This window comes from Kogia breviceps, chromosome 14 (genome assembly GCF_026419965.1).
Source record: "Kogia breviceps isolate mKogBre1 chromosome 14, mKogBre1 haplotype 1, whole genome shotgun sequence".
NCBI lineage: Eukaryota > Metazoa > Chordata > Mammalia > Artiodactyla > Physeteridae > Kogia > Kogia breviceps.
Genome location: NC_081323.1, coordinates 89,485,880 through 89,511,475, shown reverse-complemented (window position 1 = coordinate 89,511,475; position 25,596 = coordinate 89,485,880). Strand labels below are relative to the sequence as shown.

Sequence of the window (25,596 nt, the reverse complement as noted above, 5' to 3'; positions counted from 1 at the left end):
GACTCTGCACTCCCACTGAAGAGGGCCCAGGTCCTATCCCTGGTTGGGGAACTAAGATCCTATAAGCAGTGTGGCCAAAAAAAACCCACAAAAAAACAACAAAAAAACAAAGTGTGTTCTCTGCTCACAACATAATTAAACCTGAAACTACTTTTGGAAACATATCGGGAAAATCCTCAAATATCTGTAAATTAAGACCACATTTCCAAATAAACTATAGGTCTGAGAAGAAATCATAATGGAAATTGAAAACATTTTCAACAGAAAACATAATTTGTGGGATGTAACTAAAGTAGTGCTTAGAGGGAAAATTATAGCCTTAAATTCAGATGCTGTCATCCTTGTCCCTCCATTACACAGTTCCCTACCAACCTCTCACCAATGATTTCAGGATCATTGCTTAGAAGCTTACTTCCTAAGGTTTGCAAAATGTTGCTTCTCTAATTTTATTGACCCTTCTGCATGTACTGGCTAGAATTCATTTTATAAATAAGTGCTTTCCCTCATCAACTATTTGGTTACCTTGAAATGTAAGGGTAAAATAAGAAAGGCAAGATTAATTTTATTTTGCTTGAGTCTTTTATCTATTTTCAGAATGAGACAATGCCCCAGCAATATTCACCTGTGATCAACAGGATTTCCAAAAATAGCATTATGAAGAAATGAATTTAAACACATCAATCATATACAGCTTTTTATTCCTTTTGAGGCTCAAATTGTTCCAGTAGGGGGCCTCTTGAAGTTCTCCCCACCCCAAACAACTTAACATAAAACTTTGCCAACATACAGAAATGCTGAAAAGAATTTTCCAGTGAACAGTTATAAACCTACCACCTAGATTTCACAGTCAACATTTTTCTCTGACCAACATCACCAATACTACTTAACTTTCATCAAACTCTTCTCAGTTTAATGTGTATCCTTCTAGGCCTTTTTCTATGTATTTCACGTATTTTCTTAATGTATTAGTCAGCTCGAGCTGCCATAACAAAATACCACAGACTGGGAGGCTTAAAACAACACACATTTATTTCTCACAGTTCTGGAGGCCAGAAGTCCAAGATCAAGGTGTTGGCAGGTTTGGTTTCTCCTCAGGCCTCTCTCAAGACACGGGCCGGGGCTACAGCCACCTAAAGACTGGGACTGGAGGACCTGTTTCCATTTCAGGTGTCTGGCAGCTTGGTGCTGATGCTGGCCAGGAACCTCAGTTCCTCCACACAGGGGGCCCCTCCACAAGCTTGAGCATCCTCAGGACATGGCGGCTAGCTTCTTTCAGAGCCAGTGATCCAAGAGAGAGAGCCAGGTGGAAGCTTGCTGTTTCTTGGACCTACACTTGGAAGTCACATAGCATCACTTCTGCCACATCCTGTTCATTAGCAATGAGTGATCAAGTGCAGCCCTCTTATGGGGAGCAGGGTTTGGCTTCCCTTTTGAAAGGAGTGCTGAAGGACTTATGAACCTATCCCAAATGTACTTTTACCCTCACTTCCGTGATGTTTTGATTCCTGAAAGTTGTTCCCACCGCACTGTATGTAGTCCTAAGACAGGAAGAATCATAATTCCTTCTGCCCCACACAGAAGCCTCGTACTCAGGCCCTGACATACTCTGAACTTTCATCACAGCACTCCTCAGACTCGGGAGGGTGAAAAACGGCTGATGGTCTTGGCGCTCTCGCTGGAGCACTTGTGAGATGTAGTTTGAAAATATACATTTTGTTTTGCATCGTGAGCACATTCATAATTTTACCTGCAGAATAAGATATGACAAGTCCCTTCTCTGGGAAACAGTAATGAGTGGCTACTATTTACAACACCTGCATGCTGGAGAAGTCTTCCCTAAGAAACATGTAGCTGCCAGACTCAAGTCAGCTGTTTTCAAGCTTTTCTGTGAACATCCACTTCTTTTTCTTAAAATAAATTTATTTATTTATTTTTGGGTGTGTTGGGTCTTCGTTTCTGTGCGAGGGCTTTCTCTAGCTGCGGCGAGTGGGGGCCACTCTTCATCGCGGTGCGCGGGCCTCTCACTATCGCGGCCTCTCTTGTTGCGGAGCACAGGCTCCCGACGCGCAGGCTCAGGAGTTGTGGCTCACGGGCCTAGTTGCTCCACGGCATGTGGGATCTTCCCAGACCAGGGCTCGAACCTGTGTCCCCTGCATTGGCAGGCAGATTCTCAACCACTGTGCCACCAGGGAAGCCCAATATCCACTTCTTATTCATTGATTTGTCACCAACAGCATCTTCTAGAAGAAAACGGCTGGCAGAGCCCAACGATCTATGAAAACTGCAGGTGAAGCTAGATATTAGGAGGATAACTTTGACAGCCAGGAAAATTAGTTTGCCTTTGGGAAGCTGGTCCACGGGCCACGCACATAAAACGGGCTACCCCTCATTTTACAGATGGGGAAACTGAGGCAGAGAGACGAAGGGGCCTGCCCACAGTTACAAAGCTGAAAGGAAGACGGGGAGGATTCAAACCCAGAAGTAGGCAATCTAAGAACCCTGGTTCTTTTCTTTTTTCCTTTCCACTGTGGTAAAATATACCCAACATTCCATTTACAACTTTAGCCATTTTTCCGTGTAGAGTCCAGAGGCATTAAGTACATTCACACTGTTGTGAAACCGTCACCCACTATCCATCTTCCCAAACCGAAACTCTGTCCCCATTAAATCCTAACTCCCACTTCCCCTCCCCCAGCAGCCACCTAGTTGTTTTTTAGAAAGATTAAAGCATTTACACTGGGCGGTGGCCCTCATGCTCGGCAAAAAACAAAATACAAACACAGAATACCTTCCGGACGGAGCAAACCCAAGCCAGAGTCGCTGCGCCCCTGCGGCTCAGGTACTGCGGCACCGGGGAGCGAGGGCCACGCCGGCCACGACGGGCACGCCCTCCCGCCCTGTCCCCGTGGCTGGTCACACCCCTCTCCACGAGCCCGAGGCTGGCCACGCCCCCGCCACGCCCCCGCCACGCCCCCGTGGCCAGCATGCTCGCTTGTCTGGGGGCGGAGGCCCGCGTGGGCCGAACCACTGTGACCATCAGAATGGGGAAAGGCGGAATTACAGCCGCCGCGGTAGGCTTGGGCGTAAGTCATTAAAGCAACTCTCATTAATTTTTGTATTGCGCCAGGGAGTCGTCCCTCTAGTAGCCTTAACCTTCTCTGGCTCTCCAGGAATTGCGTTTGTGTTTTGGAATCGCCCATTCTTTTGCCCAGTCAGTAGACGAGTCTAAAAGCCTACATGTGGAGGGGGAACTTAGTAACGTAAGTTGAAATATTTGGTGAAAGGCTTAGATGTCCTAACCAAAATAGTTCGTTGAACTTACAGTTTCCTCTAGTATCAATTTTTAAGTAAATAATATTTTCACGCATTTCCGTGTGCTGAGATGATTTCTGGTACCTCCCTGCGGCTTCACAAATAGTTTATTCCTTTACCGCGGGGCCCGACGGGAGAAGGAAGGGAGTGTCTGCCATGTTGGGCGGAACCATCTGCTACTTTAGATGGGGTAGCCTAGTTCCCAAACAGTTTGTAGATTGACCGAAGCAAGTGCTGTGATTAGACTGGAGCACGCACTTGTCACAGGGGCGCTGTCGGAATCGTTGGTGGGTACATTGCTGCCCTGTGAGCTCTTCCGGGCGCGCGGGGCTGCCCAAGGCGTGGGCGCCCCCCTATCCCCTTGGGCGCCCCGCCGCACGCACATGGCCCGGCGGTAGGCGCGCAGTGCGGCCTGGGAGAGTCGGAAGCGCGGCGAGGCCCGGCGAGGCCCGGCGAGGCGGCAGCGAAGGGCCATGCAGGACGCGGAGAACGTGGCGGCGCCAGAGGCGGCCGAGCAGCGGGTCGAGACCGGGCAGCAGCAGCCGACCGCCGAGCCGCCGCCGGCGGAGGAGCCGGCGCGGCCCGGCGCGCAGGAGGCGGCGGGCGGCGAGGACGAGGAGGCTGGGCCGGGGCCTGATGTGCCGGCCGAGCCCGCGGCGGACGGGGAGGAGAAGGCCGGCGCCACCCACGGCGTGTCCCCGCCGCCGCCCGAGGATCTCCCCAGCCCGGCCGCGGGCGAGGCCCCGGCGGAGCAAGCACGGGACGCTGCGTCCGAGACCGGGTCCGAGGGATCGGGCGGGGAGCCGGGCGGCGCGGCGGAGAACGGCGGCGCGGACGAGCCCTCCTTCAGCGACCCCGAGGACTTCGTGGAGGACGTGAGCGAGGAAGGTGAGGCGGCGGGGCCGGTCTGCGCCGCAGTTCCCGATCCTCGAACGCGGGAGGGGTGCCCGCTCTCTGCCTGTCGCCCCCACGTAGGGAAGGTTTCCGTGAGCGCCTGGATCTTGTTTTCTCCAAAAGAAGAGGAGGGCAGGATGGAGACAACTTGGGGAACCAGCCACTGGCACTGCAGCCTGCAGTTTGGAGGGTGGTGAGGGCAGACGGCGTGCACGCGGGAGCCGTGGCCGAGTGTGCAGCGGTGTGGCCAGTAGGGTCGAGCCGAGCTGGACACTCCGTGTGCTGCACGGTCTCGGGTGACAGTTCTTCGTCTGCAGTCTGGGTGCCCCGAGTGACCCGCCAGACTTGTCAGGGGCCTGAGACTGACTCGGTGCCACTGATGCACGCTGTCCCTCGGGAGTGGGAGGGTGGCCAAGCTGGGTTCCTTTGCCCCCGCTGTCCCACAACAGCGTCTACCCCCAGAGAGTTCCTTAGGAGGACAGTTTGAGGCCGGCTCTGCCCGATTCCTGTTTGCGTCTCTCTTTTCCTAAGTCTGTAGGCATACCATCATCCTTCTGTTGGCAAAGAATTTTCTCGAGTTGTAGGATTGATTATCGCTTACTTTGCCTTGCTTTTTGCCTTGGTTCGACTTACATGCATTATTTCTGCTTTTTGCCTGAGAGAGCCTGTCTCCTAAGGTGACTTCTGATGATGGCTGATCTCATTTGTTTTTATGTTTGTTTTTAGCCATATTACCTTTCCAGGCTGGGAGCACATCAGTGGATTCCTCTGCATATTGACCACCTTGTAATAAAATGGGAAAAATGAATTAGACACTATAAAGGTAGCCAACTATACACCAGGAAGATAAGATGTTACCACTTAAAGTTAGATTTTTTGGAGATGTGTCTGATCACTCTTTGAGAATGAGTCAGAATAATAAAGGATATCACGTAAACTGGAAAAAAAGGTTTAGAGAACCAACACAGAGTTGTTTGACTTTGAAAGATAATTTTATATATTTTTAAAATCTTTATCAAATGCTTTTGGTTTTTCTTTTCCTTATAGCTTTACTGAGGTGTAATTGATGTACACCACTGTATAAGTTTGAAGTGTACTGCATAATGATTTGACTTATTTGAAACATAATTTTAAAGGGCTACCTGTTATTGTCATTGTTGTCTTATACTTTATTTAATGAGACAAAAAACATTTCAGCATGAAAAGCAGGAAAGGCTCCACAAGCTAGTGAGGACTTGGGAGGCACTGATCCAGTCAAAGCCCTTCACCTGAAAGAAAAATGTGTTCCTTGTGGAGTAGGTTGCTGGGAATTGACAGAGAGGCTGTGTTTCTGGGCTCACCCCCTTTCCCCTACCCCCCAGCCTAGACCAGTGTTCTTTTCTTACCACACCAGTTTATCTTCTATTTTAAAATTTAAGTTTTGATTTTTTTTTTTTTTTTTTTTTTTTGGCGGTACGCGGGCCTCTCACTGTTGTGGCCTCTCCCGTTGCGGAGCACAGGCTCCGGACGCGCAGGCTCAGCGGCCACGGCTCACGGGCCCAGCCGCTCCGCGGCACGTGGGATCCTCCCGGACCGGGGCACGAACCTGCGTCCCCTGCATCGGCAGGCGGACTCTCAACCACTGCGCCACCAGGGAAGCCCCCTTGAGTTTTGATTTTAAAGCCTATTTTGAACCCTTAGGTATTTATTCACAACTGATTTTTTTTAAGCATTATTTGAGCACACCTAATTTACACAAGATTTCTAGTATGTGATTTCCGATGTGTGACAGAGGATACTGACATGAGCACAGGCCATCCAGGCTAGGTGACTGCTGGGAGGGCCTTTGGAAGCCCTTGTGATCCTGATATTTTGCCAGAGTGACCTGTGATGCTCCTGGTCCTAAGGAACAAAAACTGAGCAAGCTGTGAGTCTTCTTGAGGCCAGTAGCTCCCATGTTTTCTGGTACGTGAGAAGTGCCCTGTAGGGTCAGAAAGTGATGCTCAAGATGCTGGTTCTTCTGAAAATGGGCTGAGTCTCATGACGCGCCCTCTCGTGGGTGCCGCAGCCCCAGTGCCATTGTCTTGCCGCCTTCCTCTTTGAGACAGGTGAACTCTCACACAGTTGCATCTTTTTTTTAAAAAAAAATTATTTTATTTTTGGCTGCATTGGGTCTTCGTTGCTGCACGCCGTCTTTCTCTGGTTGCGGCGATCGGGGGCTGCTCTTTGTTGCAGTGCGCGGGCTTCTCATTGCAGTGGCTCCTCTTGTTGCGGACAGCGGGCTCTAGGTGCACAGGCTTCCGCAGTTTTGGCACGCGGGCTCAGTAGTTGTGGACCTCTGGCTCTAGAGCGCAGGCTCGGTAGTTGTGGTGCACGGGCTTAGTTGCTCCGTGGCACGTGGGATCTTCCCCGACCGGAGCTCAAACCCGCGTTCCCTGCATTGGCAGGCGGATTCTCAACCTCTGCGCCACCAGGGAAGCCTGCACAGTTGCACCTTAATCAGTTTAATTTTTCAACTGCCTTTGGTGCTTGGCCAAGCAAATATGACATAATGGTTTTAACTGAGTGTCTTCTTTGCTACTTAGTCTTGAGAACGGTCTCTCCTTTATTCCGTGTAGTCAGAGTGGGAACCTGACTGCGGGGCTGGAAATGATGAAGGAAATGTGTTTCTTCTTGTGTAGTTACTACGTTTATTCCCTTAAGTGTGTGTGGGTGGGTTCTTATAAACCAGACACAGTTTGTATAAAAGCTGAGCTGTTTATGGTAAACCTTGTAAATTTGGATCAGGCTTAACAGGCCTTGTAATTGTTTGGTAAGTCAGCTTTAAAAGTAACCCAAGGATTTGACTTCGGTCTCTGTAGGGAAGATGCGATGACGTAATCTGCCTCTTTTCTTCTTTTTCCTCTTTGCTTGGCCTCAGTTTTAGCTTCATTGAAATTTAACTGGCAGTTCTTTTATCCGAGGTAACATTTTCAGTATCATTCGTTAAAGGTGTTGAAGTTTAATTAGAGATAGTTTATAACAGGGCTTGTCTTATGAAATTAGACGTTTTTTCTTTTTTGAAGACCTTTTAACCTTTTTAACACAAAAGTGAAGAAAAGTCATCTTAAGTTTTGAAAATGAAATACAACAAAGAATATTTTCTGACATGTGTCCTATATAGCATGTTGAAATACTTAAGAGTATAGTGCAGAAATTAGAGTGATAATTAGGTTCCAGAACACATAGATACCTGAGTAATAAGCCATTGTTCTTCAGCTGTTGTTTAAAAATTACCTTGTATGCTCATTTTGCCTGTACAGACAGTCTCCAAGTTGTGATGGTTTGAATTACAATGGTATGTAAGTGGGTTTATCGGGAAGTAACCCCATTGTAAATCAGGAAGGTCTGTATTACCAGTGTAGTTTTGTGTGCTGAGTACGCTTCGATGGCAGCCTTAAAGGTGTCTTTCTGTTCCAGCTCCTAACACGGTGCCCTGTAATCTTACAGCTTTCTAGACAAGCTGGCTATAACTGATTGGGGTTAGGATTCGTGCAGAATTTGTGTTAAAAAGAGGAGGGTTTGCTTTTTTCCATCTGATACGGCATTTGCCCTCTGAGAGCCCGTCTGCAGCAGCCAGTCCAGCATTTCTGTTGGTGCTGGGGCGCTACGGTCCAAAGGGCTCCAAGCCTGAGACAGGCCTCGGATAAGATTGCAGCTGGCAGCCCCCAGGTGACATTGAGTCGCCCGGGAAACAGTAGGCCTCCAGTTGGCTTCCCAGACCTGTTTGCATTGATTCCTCTGTGTTTCTTTTTCCTAGTTGGTTTTACACCTATCTTTTCTTCTTTTTCTCTTACTCTTGCTGACCATTTTATGGAAATGAAGCAATTCTGAGAAGTTTGAACAGTTAAGATTTGGGTTCTTTGATCTTAATTTTAAACGCGGGTGGCATGAGCGTAATAGGTTTTGAGCTTCGGACTGAAGTTATGAGAATAAGCTGGTGTTGCTTACTGTGTCCCAGGCACTGTTCTGAGCACTTACAATTTAATGTCTAAACGGCTGGTGTCTCCCAGTGACGCTGCGAGGTGTTTCGTCGAACTGGAGACACCGTCGTCTGTAAGATGCGTCCCTGTTTGCTTTGCTTTCGTGAGCTTCTCTCGTCTCTCGTCACCTGGTTGAAGTGCCAGTCTCAGTCCCGTGCTGTTTGCACACGAGGCTGTTTTACGCAAAGAATACATCGGGTGATGAGTTTGTCTGGTTGCAAACTGAAGACAGTGCCTGGTGGTGAATCTGTAATAGAGGCGGGTCGGAGAAGGCCATGCCCTAGCTTACTGCGGGATTTTCTGATTTCTGGTGAAAGGCCATCCTCTTTTTTGCCTTCTTCATTCTTAAAGCCTCTTCGAAAAAATGCATTTAAAATCTTCCATTGTTGCCAGAAGTCAGTTGACATATCCTGACTGTCAATGGGGTGGAAAGAGTTACAATATTTCTAATTCTTTCAAGTTTAAATTTTGAGCCAAGCCAGGGCTCTGATTTCTTTTGCTCACAGTGAAAGCATTTAGATTATTCACCTTTTGCTTTTTGGAAACTTGTTCGATGTGCTAACCTAGGGCATTAACTTGGTCAAAAAAAGTCACTGGACACATCTCTCACTTGCACAGAATTACTGGGAGACGTACTCAAAGATCGGCCACAGGAGGCAGATGGAATCGACCCTGTGATTGTGGTCGACAGTGTTCCGCAAGTGGGGCCTGACCGCCTGGAGAAACTCAGAAACGTCATCCATAAGATCTTTTCCAAGTTTGGGAAGATCACAAATGATTTTTATCCAGAGGAGGATGGAAGGACGAAAGGGTGAGTCATGTTCTCCAGCACGGAAGTGTCACTTGTGTTTTCTTGGTAGCTGACAGACGCCGTGAAGATGTTCGTGTGCTCAGGAGCTCCCTGTGAACGCGGGAGCATGGCCTCACTTTGGCACTTTGGCCACGTTTATCCAGGCCGCCCACTGCTCTGTGAAGCTGTGATTTGGTCCTTGGGGTCATTGGAGGGAGGGAGAAGGAGATGCAGTGGTTCTTGAATTAGGTATTATAAGGTGGCTGCTGAGCTTTTAAGAAGTCAGACCTTGATCTCCGCGTCATCGAGCGGTTATTGACAAATATACATCCCGGTAGAGGGACCAACAGGTTTGAAAGTTGGCGAGATTGCAGGAAAATTTGACATGGTATTTTATGGATTCTAAGATGTGCTTTTTCCCCCACATTTGTCATCTCTGAAATGGAGATACTTCGTAGAATCTAGGGGACATTGTGTCATTCCGTAGTAACTTTTTTGTGGCATCACCTAAAATATTATATCTTTTATTTATTTTTAAATTTATTTATTTCTTTATTTATCTTTGGCTGCGTTGGGTCTTCGTTGCTGCACGCAGGCTTTCTCTAGTTGCAGCGAGCGGGGGCTACTCTTAGTTGTGGCGCGCGGGCTTCTCATTGCTGGGGCTTCCCTTGTTGCGGAGCACGGGCTCTAGGCACGTGGGCTCAGTAGTTGTGGCTCACGGGCTCTAGAGCTCACGGTCAGTAGTTGTGGTGTATGGGCTTAGCTGCTCCGCGGCATGTGAGATCTTCCCAGACCAGGGCTCGAACCCATGTCCCCTGCATTGGCAGGTGGATTCTTAACCGCTGCACCACCAGAGAAGTCCCTGTATCTTTTAAAAATGGTACCATGAGGTATGTGTCCTGCAGTTTGCTTTTTAAGTTCCATATTAGGTTTTTTGTGTTGGTAAGTGTAGTTCTAGTTCCTTCCTTGTAAATGCTCTGTGCGCTGTCATATCGTATGACACTGTGTCTGTCTTCCTGTGGATTGACAGTGTTTGGAACAGCGGTTGGGAACAGCGCTAGTGTCTGTCCTCTTCTGAGCGCAGAGAGGGTCTGGGCTGCACGAAGTGTCCCTCTTCAGAGCCGCCGGCCGGTCCCAGGCCATCCCCCCGGTGTCGCTGCCAGTTTACACCCTGCCGGCAGCGGTGAAAGTTCTGTTCGTTGCTCCGCAAACTCGTCAGACTTTCACCATTAAAATTTCACAAAAATATCGGCCTCTGGGTACAAGCAAAATTGTCTTTTATGGGACAGGAATGAGAAGGTGGTATAAACTTAATTTTTTTTAATTTCAAATTTTGGAAACTACCTAGAATAGTTTTAATTTCTTAAAAAATTATTGCATGCAGGTAATGCTTCATACTTTTTCTATTTCAGGAACTAGGTGGAAGGATAACCTTTTTTGAGCAGTTGCTTGTGTTATTTTTGTTATAATGAAACATTCTCTGAGAGCCTTTGTAATTTTGCCTGTGATACATAGTATTAGACTGCCCATGTTTTTTTAAACAGTTTTGTTGAAAGGTACTTGACATACAGTAAAATCGGATACTATCCATGTTTTTTTAAACAGTTTTGTTGAAAGGTACTTGACATACAGTAAAATCGGATACTATCCATGTTTTTTTAAACAGTTTTGTTGAAAGGTACTTGACACAGTAAAATCAGATAGTTCTAAAGTGTACAATTTCATAAGTTTTGGTGTATGTATACACCCATGGAACCATTACCATAGTCAAGGTAATGAACATTTTGGTTAATTAGCTTTTCTATAGTTTCTGATCATGTACGTGGAGACTTTGGATCTTTGCTGGGATTCTGTTCATGTTTAGAACTGTTCTGCTAGGGATCTGACTGCTTCCGGGACACGGCGGGAAGACGGGTCTCGGATACTCGTGGTGGGTGCGAGCCCTGTGGAGGTGTGGGTGTGTTGAGCGTGCCCTGCCCGATCTTCAAGTCCGCACTTGTGCAAGTTGCCCTCTTTCTCAATTCAGGTATATTTTCCTGGAATATGCATCCCCTGCGCACGCTTTGGATGCTGTGAAAAATGCCGACGGCTACAAGCTCGACAAGCAGCACACATTCAGAGTCAACCTCTTCACCGATTTTGACAAGTGAGTTCTGACGCGGCCCAGGAGAACCTGGGCATTTTCCTGAGCGTGCACGGCCAGCCGTTTCTGCCCCGGGGGGCAGTGGGTACTTAGTGGCCTTTTAGGTGGCTGCGTTCTCCCGTCGGACCACCGCAGGGCCATTTCACATCCCTGGCCAGTAGTGGTACCACCCCCTGACCACCAGCATCCCCTCTCCGGTTGTGACCAGTCCAGACCCTGTCCTGTCCCTCTGCGGGGAGGGCGGGGCCGCGGCGCTGCCCGTGGTCACGGAGCCGCTCAGCCTTGCGGTGACCGTCGCTGCGTTGCTGCCGTTCCAGGTACATGACTATCAGCGATGAGTGGGACGTTCCAGAGAAACAGCCTTTCAAAGACCTGGTATGTTGTATAAAATCGATGCGTAGTTGGAAGGGATGGGGCTGGCCTCTCGGCTTCAAGCGATGTATTCCCCAGGGCTTAAAGCTGCTGACTGAACTGGTCAAATCTCTTAAGAGCAACAGTTATGAATAAGTATTCTTTGGTTAAAATTAATGAAATGCATTATATCCCTTGCCTTTGGTTCCGTTTCTAGGGAAACTTACGCTATTGGCTCGAAGAGGCAGAATGCAGAGATCAGTACAGTGTGATATTCGAGAGCGGAGACCGCACTTCCATATTCTGGAATGACGTCAAGGATCCGGTCTCCATTGAGGAGCGAGCGGTGGGTATTGGCCGCCGTGTGGGGGCTTAGCCTCGTGTCGCCTTAACCAAGAGGAGCTCGGTGGGAATTCCCTGGCAGTCCAGCGGTTAGGACTTGTGCTTTCACTGCCGAGGGCCCGACTTTGATCCCTGGTCGGGGAACTAAGACCCCAAAAGCCGCACGGCAAGAGAAGAGAGGAGCTTGGTATGAGAGCAGGTAGAGTGTCACGTGCTTTGAGGTCACGCCTCTGAGAACAAATTGTATTCTTCCAGCTTTGAAAGGCGCCCTAAGAAGTGGATAGGCTTCTTGTGTTTTTAGCTAAAAGTTTGAGGAGTATATCTGTTGTAGTATATTTGTTGTAGACTCTTTGCGTTCGGCTTTTTGTTGTGTTAACATCGGCACTGATTTTTTCCACAGAGATGGACAGAGACGTATGTACGTTGGTCTCCTAAGGGCACCTACCTGGCGACCTTTCATCAGCGAGGCATTGCTCTTTGGGGGGGAGAGAAATTCAAACAAATTCAGAGATTCAGCCACCAAGGGGTTCAGCTTATTGATTTCTCACCTTGTGAAAGGTAAGCTGTTCGAAAATTGCACATGGAGTCATGGCAGCCTTCTATGGATAATTTTTTAAAGCTTTATCTTGCAGTAATTTTAAAGTTAAAATAGAAACATTATAGGAAGAGTCCCGAGGACTCCCGTGTGCTCTTTACCAGTGATTCTCCAGTTAAGATTTTGTTGCATTTGCTCTATTGTTTCCTTTCCCCACACATATGCATAAACTACATCATCCTGCGTAAGGGACTTGGGTATCTGCTGGCTTTGGTATCGACCGGGGGGGGCCTGGAACCCGTCCCCTACGGATGCTGCACGTGACCGTCTGTTCTCTTTACCTTGTTGTCGTAATTAAAATCCAAGGAAGAGAAAGTAGGAGAATTCCACATCTCATTCCGCTCGTGCACTCAGCCGACTTTTGTTTGGAATCTGTTGGATCCTTCCTTGTCCTGATTTTATCAGGGAAACATTTTTTTTTAACACCTTTATTGGAGTATAATTGCTTTACTCAGGGAAACATTCTGAGGCGGCCCTTGGAGCACCCTGGTGCCGAGCGGGACCGCGTGGTCTGTGCCACGGTGGTTCCGCTCCGTATTTCGAGTGGGGTCTCCAGGCGGGAGGACATGGTCGGGGGCGCCGGGAGTTTGGAGAAAGTGCTGCTTACACGAGTCTCAGCTGCCGTTCTGGCAGCCTCACTGTGCCTGGAGTCACCTTCTGGAGCGGAAGCTCGGCCACGCCCACTGCAGCGTGGACAGGTCCTCGCCACACCCACACGACTGTGCCCCTCACGCGAGAGGAGGGGGAAGCGTGCAGGAGATGAGGAGGTGTCCCCTCTGTTGCAGGTACCTGGTGACCTTTAGCCCCCTGATGGACACTCAGGATGACCCTCAGGCCATCATCATCTGGGACATCCTTACCGGGCAGAAGAAGAGAGGTTTTCACTGCGAAAGCTCAGCCCATTGGCCTATTTTTAAGTAAGTGGACCCATGGTAGCCAGTGGTGACCTCTTTGTGGCCTTTTCTTCGTCGATGAGCCTGGCACTTTTCTCCTTTGTAGGTGGAGCCATGATGGTAAATTCTTTGCCAGAATGACGCTCGATACTCTCAGTATCTATGAAACTCCTGTAAGTGATTTATTTGATTTTCTGGAAGTGAGCTGCCCCGTCCGCTGCTCCTCAGCTCCAGTAGCTGCTCGAGGGCGCAGCGCTTTCCCTTAACTTGTGCTGCAGCCGGAAGGGAGAGTCGCTCGGGTCCCGGGTGTGGGCCTTCGGTCTGCTGGCCCCAGCTTCCGCTGCTGCGGGGCCGGGATGGGAGTTGGTGAAAGGGGCTCTGGAAATGTGTGCTTCGCCGCCGTGGGCGGACTGTTCCGGTGTCGGTCCGTCACCCCGGCGGGCTCACGTTGCAGAAGAGAGTATGTGCCGCCGAGACGTTGGCATGGTTTAACTCCGCTGTAACCTTGTTTTTCCGCAGTCTATGGGTCTTTTGGACAAGAAGAGCTTGAAGATCTCGGGCATAAAGTAAGCGAGTCTCTTGGCGTGTGGCTTTTGCCTCCCTCCTGTAGCACTTGGCTCCTACACGGCTGGAGAAGATGCTGGTGCTTGTCACCCTAGCCACCCGGGTGTCACAGCAGGCCCGTGCCGGCCACCGCGCGCTGTGTGTTAGCGGCCCCGTCGGCATTCCCCGTTCCTGCACGTGGGGCGTCTTGAGGGCCTGCTTCCTTTCGCGTTTCTGCCTTGGAACCAGTGGCTTGGGGGTGCGGTCTTTGAGGGAGAGGAGGGGTCTCCACTTAGTTGCAAGTCCCTGTGTCTCTCTGGTGGTCTGTGCCGTGGGGTCTGCCTGCCTCAGTGAACTGCAGCTGCTTTTCTCGGTCAGTGAGGAGGCACGTTTCTATTTACCTGAAATGTCTGGGGGCGGTGAAGTATCAGCAGTGCAAGGACATTCACGCTTCTTATTATTTTTATTTTTACATTCTTGGGCCAAACGATGGCTTATAATTAAAAGTAAAACTGGGAATTGATTCTCAGCAAAATACAAAAGCATGGGTGCTCTTCACAGATAGAGCTCACGGGTTGCTTGTCACGTCACTTTCTAGGGTAATTTGTGCACTAGAGAGAGTTGCCCTAATTCTTCTTTAATCCTCTTACATTTTTCGGCTTGGGGTTTTCCCCCTTTAGCCCCTTAACGAATCTTCAGAAATCATGTAGCTGGGTCCATCAGCCTAAAGTTTGTTTTACTTGCCTTGTGGTTAGGAGCTGAGTGGGGTTTCGGAGCTTGGGGGTTGAATCTTGTGACCCCTCTGCGATGGTGGGTGGTAGTACCGGCACCCCTCTCTCTCTTCTCACTGGCACAGTGTGTCCAGCAAAGCCCCCGAGTTGTTCTGGGGACGGAGCCCGTGGCAGTGAGCGCTGGCTGCTACTAGTGTTCTTGGGGTACGTGAGCCACTGCTGAGCTTTCACACAGAGAATAAGGATTTAATAAGTTAATATTTAACTTACCCCCAAAATTGCGTGCTTTTTCTCCTTCTAATGGAGAATGAGGTCTCTTGTTCTCTGCTCTCATCATGTCTTAGCCAGTCCTTGTAAGCATTTCATTTTCTTTGTTCTGCAGAGACTTCTCCTGGTCTCCCGGTGGTAACATAATAGCCTTTTGGGTGCCTGAAGATAAGGATATTCCAGCCAGGGTAACCCTGATGCAACTTCCGACCAGACAAGAGATCAGAGTTAGGAATCTATTTAATGTTGTGGATTGCAAGCTACATTGGCAGAAAAATGGAGATTACTTGTGTGTGAAAGTAGATAGGACTCCAAAAGGTACCCAGGTAAGTGGATGCCAGGGGGCAGGGGTCATTCCTTCTGCAGCTCAGTGCTGTTCGGGGGGTGTTAATGGGCTCTTTGCTTCAAACTCCTGACTTATTTTCACACCCACCTGACACTGAAAGTGAGCTGGCGTGTCCTAGCTAGAGCTGTCGTCATATCCCAGCTGAGGAGCGCACTGTTTTCCTGTGAGACTTCGAGCGGGGATATAGCGCTCACGTGGCTTAGAGCTGGCGTAGGTTAGCGTGTGCAGGAGAACACAGGGGGGTCTCTAGGCGCCCACCTTCCTGCTCTGAAGGAGTTAAAATGAGTAGGTGGTTTTCGTTTAGATTTTCTCTTAAACACAGGGTAGCGCATGCTTGACACAGTTCTGCATCCAGACTTTCTGTTGCTTTGCATCAGTTAACATTTAACTTATCCAAAAAATTGTGTGATTTTTTTTTTCCTTCTAATGGAAATATTCCTCTTCCTTTTACCAAAAAAAAGTTCTTTTAACTGTACAGTTACTGGACTTTATTGCATTCACACAGTTGTACACGTTACCGCTGTCTTAATTCCAGAACATTTCCACCACCCCAAAAGGACCCCCGCACCCATGAGCAGTCACCGCCATTCCTGACGTCCTCTAATCTGCTGTCTTGCTTCCTGTCCCTCTGGATTTCCCTGTTCTGGACGTTTCGTGTGAATGGAGTCATACACTGCGTGGCCTTTCGCATCTGGCTTCCTTCACTGAACATTTGTTCAAGGCGCCTCCAGCTTGTGCCATGTGCCCGTCCCTCATTGTATTTGTGACTGAGCAGCGTTCATTGAATCGTGTCGCGTTTGTCCATTTAGCTGTTGGTGGACACTTGGGTAGTTTCCACCTTTTGGCTGTTGTGAATAACACAGCACCCACTTTTTACGCGGGTGCATCTTGAAACGCACTGCAGGATGTTCTGCTGTTTTGAAATAGTCGGATGAGTCCTAGTCAGTGGACCTTTATGGCACTACAGCTGCAGTGTCTATTCTTGGACCTGTCTGTGCTTGCGATGACCTTTAGGGCAGGTCTTCAATGGAATCTGGGTGGGGGGCGATGGGATCCATTTGTCCTCCAGAGACTGTACCAGTTTCTACCTCCATCTGCTTTTTTAAAATAAATTTATTTATTTAGGCTGCGTTGGGTCTTCATTGCTGCACACAGGCTTTCTCTAGTTGTGGCAGGCGGGGGCTACTCTTTGTTGTGGTGCGCGGGCTTTTCACTGCGGTGGCTTCTCTTGTCGTGGAGCACAGGATCTAGACGTGAGCTTCAGTAGTTGCGGCACGCGGGCTCAGTAGTTGTGGCTCACGGGTTCCAGAGCACAGGCTCAGTAGTTGTGGCGCACGGGCTTAGTTGCTCCACGGCATGTGGGATCCTCCCGGACCAGGGCTCGAACCCGTGTCCCCTGCACTGGCAGGCGGATTCTCAGCCGCTGCGCCACCGGGGAAGCCCCCCCTCCATCAGCTTTTGAGAGTTCTTGTTTCATCGTTTTAATCACTACAGATATCCATACGTCTTTACCAGGTGTATATGTTTAATCTTTCATTAAATTCTTAAATTGTCCTTTCTGTCTTCCTCGCGCTTTCAGTTTCCAGAATGTTACCCCTTTCCTTTTCTTTTTTTTACACAGGGTGTTGTCACAAATTTTGAAATTTTCCGAATGAGAGAAAAACAGGTGCCTGTCGATGTGGTCGAAATGAAAGGCAAGTCCCGTTGTCGTTGTCCTGTGCTTGAGTTCACCTGCGTGCTGTCACACGCACCCGTAAAGCTTCTGTGTGAGTTCATGGCCCAGGTGGAATGGCCGAGGCCCGGAACCCTAGTTCGCAGTGAACGGCACCTGGCTCTCACTTACAACACATGCGTGTGTTCGGGGTGTCCTTTGCCCTTTGCAGCTTCAGTCTCTTAGCTTTTCCCGTTGCCAAGTGAAGCGATGCCTCCTGCTTTTCCGCACCGTGCGATCTGCTTATATAGCAGAGGAACAGGGCTTCTCGCCATTTTCCACACTTGGCAGAGAGTGTGAAGGGCAGCTTTCCCCACATGCCCGGCGACGGCCGCCGAGGGACTTGTGCTCTCACGTGTGAAAGTTCTCGGTTTAATAGAGGTGTTTCGTTGTTTCGGTGGGTTTCTTTGGCCTCATGGAAACTTCAGATGCTGTGTTTTTGTCCTTAGGTGGAAAATTTAGCCTGTATTTTCTGTTTTGCTGGGGAGAGGAGGAGGGGAAGGGGGTGAAGTGGCCGCACTGCCTGGGTAGAGACGCGCGTGAGCCCTTGCGTCCAGGGCCGCGGCGAGGAGGGTTCGTCCACAGGCTGCACCGCACCTGGCCTGCCCCTCCCGCCCCTGCGGGGACGTTGCGGGGGGGCGCAAGGTGGTGTCCCTGCTGGCCGGGCGGCTCCACCCAGGTGCAGTGCGCTGCCTTTGCTCCTGTGCTGCTCTCTGGTCCTTTGAATGAATTGAAGAATTTGGGGCATTTCTCTGGTTGAATAACTTTAACCGGTCAGGAACGTGCTGTTCCTAAGTGACCAAAAGGAGCTCGCCCTTCTTCCCGGCCTTAGAAACCATCATAGCCTTCGCCTGGGAGCCGAACGGGAGTAAGTTTGCTGTGCTGCATGGGGAAGCTCCTCGGATATCGGTGTCTTTCTACCACGTGAAGAACAATGGCAAGATCGAGCTCATCAGTAAGTAGGCGGCTGGCTCAGGACAGAGCTCGCTCGGCGCTCGGCGGGACGGGCACGGAGGGTCACGTGGGCTGGCGGCGGTGGTGACGGCCCCGGAGGGAGTTCGTTGCAAAGGACGGGCCTTCTGTGCGCTCCCGCGGGGGCCCTTGGACCTCACTGTTCCGAAGTCCCGTCCCCTCCTCTGCGGCTGCAGCTGCCCGCCCTGGGCTTGGGGTCACACGCCCGCCCTCGGTCTGCTCCGCCTGGAAGCCCCCGTCCTCCCTCAGGACGGGCTCCTCGCCCAGCCTGGATGCCACCGGGGCCCCCGCTCCTCGCTCTCCTGTCCCGCGTCCTTAGTGCCCGACCCAAGGCGGGTCCCCGTCTGTTGCGAGGGACTGAGGCAGGAGACCTCTTGCACCGCCTCAAGGGTGAGGCGCCCCGAACCTCCCACAGGGCTTCTTGCCGCAAAGACAGGGGTCACCCCAGTACCTGACAGGGACTTCTGCGCCCTGGGAGGAGCTTTTCCTGAGATGTTTCTGTGAGAAGTCAGGTTCACTGCCTGAAGTTTAGCGCTGTTGGTGGTAGAATCGTTGCGTGGTGTCGTCAGCTGGCTGGCTGTCACAACATTGGCTGTGCTGTCACCTCCCTCCGTTATGACAGGAAGTAGGGGCAGCTGCAGGCTTCACGGTCTCTCGTTGCCGGGTAGGTTATAAAAGAGCAGGTACACGAGCGCCTCTGCCCTCCGAGCGCCCCGCGCCCCGCCCTGCCGTGGAGGGGTCGTGGCACGCACCTCCCGGCCGCCTCGCGGTGGGGGCTGCAGGGCACGTCTGCCAGCGGCGCCCCCTCTCCTGTGTCGTGGTCCGAGAATCCTGCCGCTCCCGGCCAGGGAGATGCTGCCCCGCCAGCCTGTCCCCTCCGCGCCCGGCTCCTCCCTCCTGAGTGCGCAGAGCCCGGGCGAGGATCTGCCTCTAGCCTTCGGGAAGCGAGTGGGTCGGAGAGACGGTGGCGTTACGTAGTCTCTGTTAGTTCAAAAGGTGTGTGAGTCACTAGGAGAGTGGACTTTTAGGCTTCTCGGGGTCGCACTTCTCTGAGAATCTGATGAAAGCTACGGATTCCTCACCCTGGTGTTGAGTCCCTGTAGTAACACTAACCGTCAGCGGAGTCTTCTGTCCAGTTACGCTGTCAAGTACATTGTTCTGAACGTAAAGTGTTATTTAAGATAGTGTTGCAGCTTTAGAATCCCCCCCGCCCCCGCTTTTTTTTTTTAACTGGGTCATAATTTGAGGTGTACTTACGGTGATCTTCTGACCTTGTTTTCACAGGTGGCACACCGGTGGGGTGGCCCCGCAGGGTTGTGGGGTGTGGGGCCGCGAGAGCCCACCGCCGGCCCTCCCGCCTCTGCTGCAGGCTCACCTCTGACACTTGCTTTCCTTCCAGAGATGTTTGATAAACAGCAGGCCAACACCATCTTCTGGAGCCCCCAAGGACAGTTCGTCGTGTTGGCCGGTCTGCGCAGGTGGGTTGCTGTCTGAGCCTGTGGGCTTTGGCTGTGGGCTGTGCAGAGACCCGGGCCCGCGCCCGGTTCTGAAGGCGGTGACGCCGGCTCTGCGCAGATGCAGTGGACAGGTTCTCCCACAGAAGGCTCGGCCCGGTCTGGGTGAAGCGTTGTGTGGTGTCTCCATCTGCTCCCCAGACGCAGGCCAAGACCAGGCAGATTAAAACGGCCTCTGCCCGCGGGCGCTTTCACCGCGGGCCTGAGGACGGCTCTGCGTGGTTGCGCAGGACCTCTGGCTGGCGATCCCGGTCCCGTGCTGTAAGGTCCGCGCCTCCTGCAGGCAGGATGTGGAGTCGGGCCGTGAGCCCATCCTGTCCTCTGGTTGGCGTGACCGCGAGGACCTGGGCGTTACCCTCCCTCGCTCCGCGCTTAGTTGCTGTTCAGCAGGACGTGTGCAGTGCCTGCCTCTGAGCCGGCAGCACGGCCCCATCTCACCGTAGGTGCTTCTTGCTGTGGCTGTGGAGGCTTGGCCTCCGACGGCCTCTTCCCTCTGAGAACAATCACAGCAGACACAGTGCTCGTGGCCCTGTGCATCTTCAGTCACGGCATCCTCACGAGGCCATCGCTGTGATTATTGCCACGTCGGTGGCGAGGGGGGCCGGGGCTCCCGAGTCCGGCCTGTGCCCTCACCCTGGAGCCGGGGGCGGGCACGCACGCGGCTCCTGGAGAAGGCCCAGCGTGCCGTCTCTTCCCCAGCATGAACGGCGCCTTGGCCTTCGTCGACACTTCGGACTGTACGGTCATGAACATCGCGGAGCACTACATGGCCTCCGACGTCGAGTGGGATCCGACCGGGCGCTATGTCGTCACCTCCGTGTCCTGGTGGAGCCACAAGGTACGGGGGGACCCGGGGAGCCTCGGGGCCATGTGGACCGGGCCGTGGGGGGCCCTCTTCGCCGTGGGGGAGTGCGCCGAGCGTGGCGTCGCGTCCCCTCCCCTCCTGCGTCTCTTCCCGGCGGGCGGTGCGCTTAACCCACTCGAGCTGCCGGGCCCGGCCCAGGCCGCCCAGAATCCCCGTCCGCAGAGCCCCGAGGGCAGCCGGCCTTCTCCGCCAACAGGGCGGCGTTGCTTCGTCTCTTCCTGAGTCAGAGCGCGTCTTGGTCGCTTCAGTCAGTCGGAGCCGGGCCGCCACACTTGCCGCCGCAGCCAGAGGGCTTGTAGGGTGGGGATCGGGTGGTACCGCTTCCCGACTCGGCGCCCACCCACTGCACTGCGGGACTAAAGCAGCTGCTCGCTGCGCGGCTCCCCCGTGGAGGGTGGGTCTCTTGGGGTTTGCGCGTGTTTTCCCAGCACAGTATTTCCCTCTTAAGGGGTTCCTGGTTCGGACTGTCGGTACTTGGTCGCCCGGTCGGTTAGCTCCTCTGTGCGGCGGCCTCGGACGGCAGCTGTGCGCGTTTCCCGAGCGCCCGTGCTTTGCTCCCGCCTCGTGGCCTTTGCGTGCGTCCCCTCCCTGCAGTGTCGTTCACGTGGGTGCTGTGCTTCCGGCCACGCGGGTGTCGTCAAGCCCGCACACGCAGGGGCCACCCTCCCCGCCCGGCCCCGCCCGCGTCCTCTCACCCGCTGCGTGTTTTCATGGTGCTCGACGATACGCGCTCACCTTAGCCGCTGTTGCGGGTCCCTTATCCCCTTTTACCGCTGGCGTGGAGCTTTGCAAGGACAAGGGCCTTCTCTCCCGTTCTGGGCTGTGCTCCCAGCATCTGAAACTGCTCAGCCTTCAGTCAGGATTTGCTGTCTGAATTGGGCTTTGGGAAAACATTTGCCGTTTCTGTTTTTAACTTCTTGAAAAGATCATCATCTCTGTCTTTAGCAAAAGATTTGAGGGTGTGTCAGTGGAGGTAGAAACAGGATTCTGCGATCGCAGGAGCAGGCGTGGCCCCGCCAGTGAGCGGGCTTCTCGGCCTGGGGCCTCCCTGAAAGGGCACGAAGCTGTGGCTGTGCACAGGCACTTTTCTGGGGAGAGGACCCATTTCCTCTGGGGTCTCGGGAGAGATCCATAGCCTGAGAAATTGGTGGGGCTCAGAACTTGTGTCTGTACAAATCACGCTCTGCAGTGTCTTGTTCACAAGTTCAGCATTCTCACACTCGTGGTAAAACTTGCTGAGGACGCTTCTCTCCCTTTACGGACTATTTTTATCGATTGAGGTATTGACGGTTGAACCAGCTCGTGCATGTTTACAGACCGATTAGGGCACTTCTGTTTAACGAAGTGATGAAGTTTTAGGAACGTGGGCTTTGCAGATGTCACTGGAAACAGTGTCTTGAGTAGTAACCCTTGCATTGGGATCAGGATCTGTTGACCGTGCCCGTGTCTAGTTTGTTCAGAGGCCACCTCGGTGAGGCGTGCCCTGACACCTGACAACCCTTTAGACGGCCGACCACGCGCTGTTAGCTGCTCCCCGGGTGCTGGTCTGCAGCGGGAGTTCACCAGGGCCTAGACGGTGGCACTGCTTCCTTTATCCAGCTGCGCCGGCTTTGGTGACGTGCTTGATTTCTGCTCTGGCACACGTGCTCTGTTAGCCCAGTTCCTAGCGGCTGCACACGCTGCGCTCTCCAGTCAGGTACATGATTTTAGGTGGCTCCCAAATACCAACGACGCTGTCTGGCAAATTATGGGCTCTCGAACGGTTGTTGAACGTAATGGTTAATTTTGTCACTTCTGCCAGCACTAAGGAATCCAGGGCCTCTGCCTCCGGGTGTGACCTGGTGCGGGGGTGCGCAGCTCAGCGAGGCCTCTGCTCTCTTCCAGGTGGACAACGCCTATTGGCTGTGGACTTTCCAAGGCCGCCTTCTGCAGAAGAACAGCAAAGACCGCTTCTGCCAGCTGCTGTGGAGGCCTCGGCCCCCCACCCTCCTGAGCCAGGATCAGGTCAAGGTCTGGTCCCCGTCAGGTGTAGGGCTGTGCGAGCGACTGACACTGAAAGAAGCAGCTGCTTCTTCCTGTTACCATTAGGGTGATGATGAGTGAGGAGTAGAGACGTGACATTTACGGGGGACCCTGGGAAGAGACGCAAAACAATTCAAGAACCCAAAGGAAAAAAGTAGTTTCACAGCAGAAACTTAGATTTTCAGGTTAAGGCCGTGTCAGTACCGTTCCAGGGAGTTTGCACGAACTCGGGGTGGGGGGGGGCGGTGGCGGGGAATGAAAAAGGTGGCAGGGGCAACTAAAAAGCCCTGATGGGATTTACACAGTTATGGAGAAACACGCTGGTGGCATCAGGACAGAGCTGAGGGGGCGTGTAAGTCCCAGGGGAGGAGGACAGGCCGCTGGCGCACGGACGCTGCGTTTGAGCCGCTCTCGGAGGCTGTGCTTTGCTCATCATTGAGGAAGTCGGTCCACGTTGGCAGCTCTGAGGATTACATTTGTGTTGCTTGCTTTGAATCTGTAAATCCTGAGTGACTTGTCTTTGTTTCAGCAAATTAAAAAGGATCTGAAGAAATACTCCAAGATCTTTGAACAGAAGGACCGTTTGAGCCAATCCAAAGCCTCAAAGGTTAGCCTTGTCCCCGGGCCTGAGGGAGGCGCCAAGGACAGTCCCCTCATGGCAGAGAAGGCCAGCAGCAGGCCATGGGGACAGACCGGCGGGGGCGGCTCTGTGCCGCTGGGGCCCGACCGTGGCCCTCGGGTGGCTGGCCCTTCAGACACGCAAGGCGGGTGGCACGGGCCGCATTAGAGGCAGAAGGCGGCGAGCAAAGGTCCCACCTTTCCTGCCCCGAGAGTGTCTGTAGAGTCCTTAGGTCGTCCCGTCAGGTGCACCTACTGCTGACCGTGTTTTCATTTTCATTTGGGTTGAGCAAAATTATGACAGTGATGAGAGTTGTTAGTTCTGTAAGTTCTCTGCAACTCTACCCACAGGAATTAGTGGAGAGAAGACGAACCATGATGGAAGATTTCCGAAAATACCGGAAAATGGCTCAAGAACTCTATATGGAGCAGAAAAACGCACGGCTAGAGTTGCGAGGAGGTAACTTTGTCAGCCAAAGACGCACTCTTCAAAGCTATGGTTAAAGTGTTTTTCCTTGTTTTCATCTTCATTTCCCAGAGTTTTCAGAAAACATCAAGTGTTGCCTGAAGATTCTTAAAAAGAATCTTTCAAAGAAGATTGTGGCTTGCGGTAACTTAGTTCCCTGCCCAGGGATCGAACCCAGGCCCTGGCAGTGAGAACGCCGAGTCCTAAACACCGGACGCCAGGGAATTCTCTCTTTCAAAGTGTCTTAAAGGGAATCTTTCAAAGACTCTTGAAAAGAACTGAGAGTTTCTTGCCGCCTGCAGGTCAAGGCCATAGTCCTTTGCAGGGGACCTTGCCGTGTTCCCATCGGCCTCTTGGCGTGCGTGTGTGAATGAGTTCCACATCTGCACGCGGTGTGACACACGCCCCCGCCGCCCCCTGCAGGTGTGGACACCGACGAGCTGGACAGCAACGTGGACGACTGGGAGGAGGAGACCATCGAGTTTTTTGTCACCGAAGAGATTATCCCTCTTGGAAACCAGGAGTGACCCGGGAGCGCTGCGGTAAGCCTGGGGACGGGGGCGCGCGGCGTCCTGTCTGCTCTTCCTTCCCGTCCGTTGTCCGCAAGTCAGAAGGCAGCCCGTGCGAGGCGGTGAGCGAAGCCCACTTCCAGCCCTCGGGTTAGCCACGCCCTTGCCCGCGAGCCGCGAGGAGTCCAGCGCAGACCCTGGCTGTCGGGGGCCTTTCATCCGAGAGCGCTGGGCCTCAGGCTCCCGTAAAACCCAGCAGGGCTTGGCCGTGGGTGAGAGGAGGGCCCGGGCAGGCACTGGCGGTTGATGCCTGGGGAAGAGGAGGGAGGCTTTGCTGGGAGCAGGCCTCGGGGTGTCCAGCAGAAAGGTGGGCCTCCCCAGCCGCAGCACCCGTTCTGGTCCGTCCCTGTCGGTCTGAGACGGGAGCCTCCAAAATCCCGTCAGGCGCAGCCGGAACGCAGGCGTCAATAACAGAAAAGCCGTGGCGGCTCTGGACCTCAGGCGGACGTGTGTCGGGGAGAGGGGGCCCGGGGCTTTGTGCCTCGGGGGTCGGGCCGTGCTGCCTCCGCGGCAGGGAGAGCGGGGGTGGCAGCTCCCGCATCCAGGCTGCTGCTGCTCATCCACAGGCGTCGCACCCGCGTGGTCCCTCCCGCTCGCCAAGGACGTGTGCCGTGCGCGCCCCACGCGTGCCCGCCCGGGGCCGAGGCCGCTGCTGACCGACCTGATGTAGTTCCCTTGTTACAGGACAGCGAGTGGACGGTGTCCCCTTGTTGCAGCGTCACCGTGCGTTGAGCTGGAACCGAGGTCACCCTCTTGTAGAAAGCCTGCCCGCGCCTGACTTTTCGCCTGCGCTTCCTCGCGCCCGGGACTCGCCGTCTCCACGCGTCGCTGTGCCTTTCAGCCCCTGGTACCCAGGGTGGGGGAGGTTTGCCGGCGCTGCTCTCGGTTTTCTCTCGCTGGGTTTCTCATCGCACCGAAGACTGGGTCCTGCCTCACGCAGCCAGCGCCGTCCACGGCCGCGCGGGGTCCCTCCAGGGCTCCCTGGCCACGAGCAGGGAAGCCGCTTGGGGCGCCAGCGCGTCCCCCGCCATTCAGGTTGTGACAGGTTCTCTCAACCGGCTGAACGTGGAAATAAAAGCAAACCTGTGTGAAAAAGCTGTCTTTCTCCTGTCTTTGAACGTAGATAGCGGCCTTGACCTTCATGCTTCTCCCGCCTGCCACAGTAGCAGCCGCCGCCGGGCTCAGTGCATCTAGCGCTGCGCTCGAGAGGCAAGGAGGGGCCGTCAGCCTCCCTCCGGGTTTCCTTCTGCTTTGCAGCCGAGCTTTGAAAAGTGATGCGTCAGCCCAAACACAGTTTCTTCTTTTTTAGTTTTCTGTTTCCTGTGCTTGTTGGTTCACCTGATGAGAAAGAACCCTTTAGCCTTTGTCTCAGTTACACAGGTCTGGAGACTTACATTGACAGTTTGTCACTTTAGCCACTAGTAGGTGGTCCTGTTTGAATATTTAACTCTTTCCCCGCGGAGGAGGGAGTGAGCAAATCCAGGTAACTCAGCTCGGCCTCACCTGCAGTGTCCTGCTGCCCTCGGTGCCTTGTGAAACGGCAGCTTCTTCCACCTCTGTCTCTTTCTCTCCTGGAACCTGAAGCTTAGATTAAAGAGCAGCGAAGCATGGAAGGACCAGGTGCACTTGGAGCTCACAGCCGCGGCCTCTG

The 25,596-nt window shown here is 52.7% G+C and overlaps 1 protein-coding gene across 4 annotated transcripts; it reads left to right on the top strand.

Annotated features, from left to right (window-relative positions):
• The first annotated feature begins 3,700 nt into the window (after positions 1-3,700).
• Positions 3,701-25,040, top strand: EIF3B (eukaryotic translation initiation factor 3 subunit B). Of its 4 annotated transcripts, none has more exons than XM_067012788.1 (19): positions 3,701-4,200; positions 8,826-9,018; positions 11,024-11,143; positions 11,458-11,515; positions 11,709-11,837; positions 12,234-12,391; positions 13,214-13,345; positions 13,428-13,494; positions 13,841-13,887; positions 14,978-15,188; positions 16,830-16,902; positions 17,752-17,874; positions 19,291-19,369; positions 20,105-20,243; positions 22,155-22,274; positions 22,822-22,899; positions 23,262-23,370; positions 23,800-23,918; positions 24,630-25,040. In XM_067012788.1, exons 1-18 carry the CDS (start codon positions 3,786-3,788, stop codon positions 23,901-23,903), a joined length of 2,355 nt encoding a protein of 784 aa, XP_066868889.1. In that variant the 5' UTR covers positions 3,701-3,785; the 3' UTR covers positions 23,904-23,918; positions 24,630-25,040. The 4 variants fall into 4 exon arrangements, with proteins under 4 accessions (XP_066868889.1, XP_058894536.1, XP_058894537.1 ...); XM_059038553.2 differs by having other exon boundaries at positions 22,155-22,280; positions 24,635-25,040; XM_059038554.2 differs by having other exon boundaries at positions 22,155-22,280.
• The last annotated feature ends 556 nt before the right edge of the window (positions 25,041-25,596 follow it).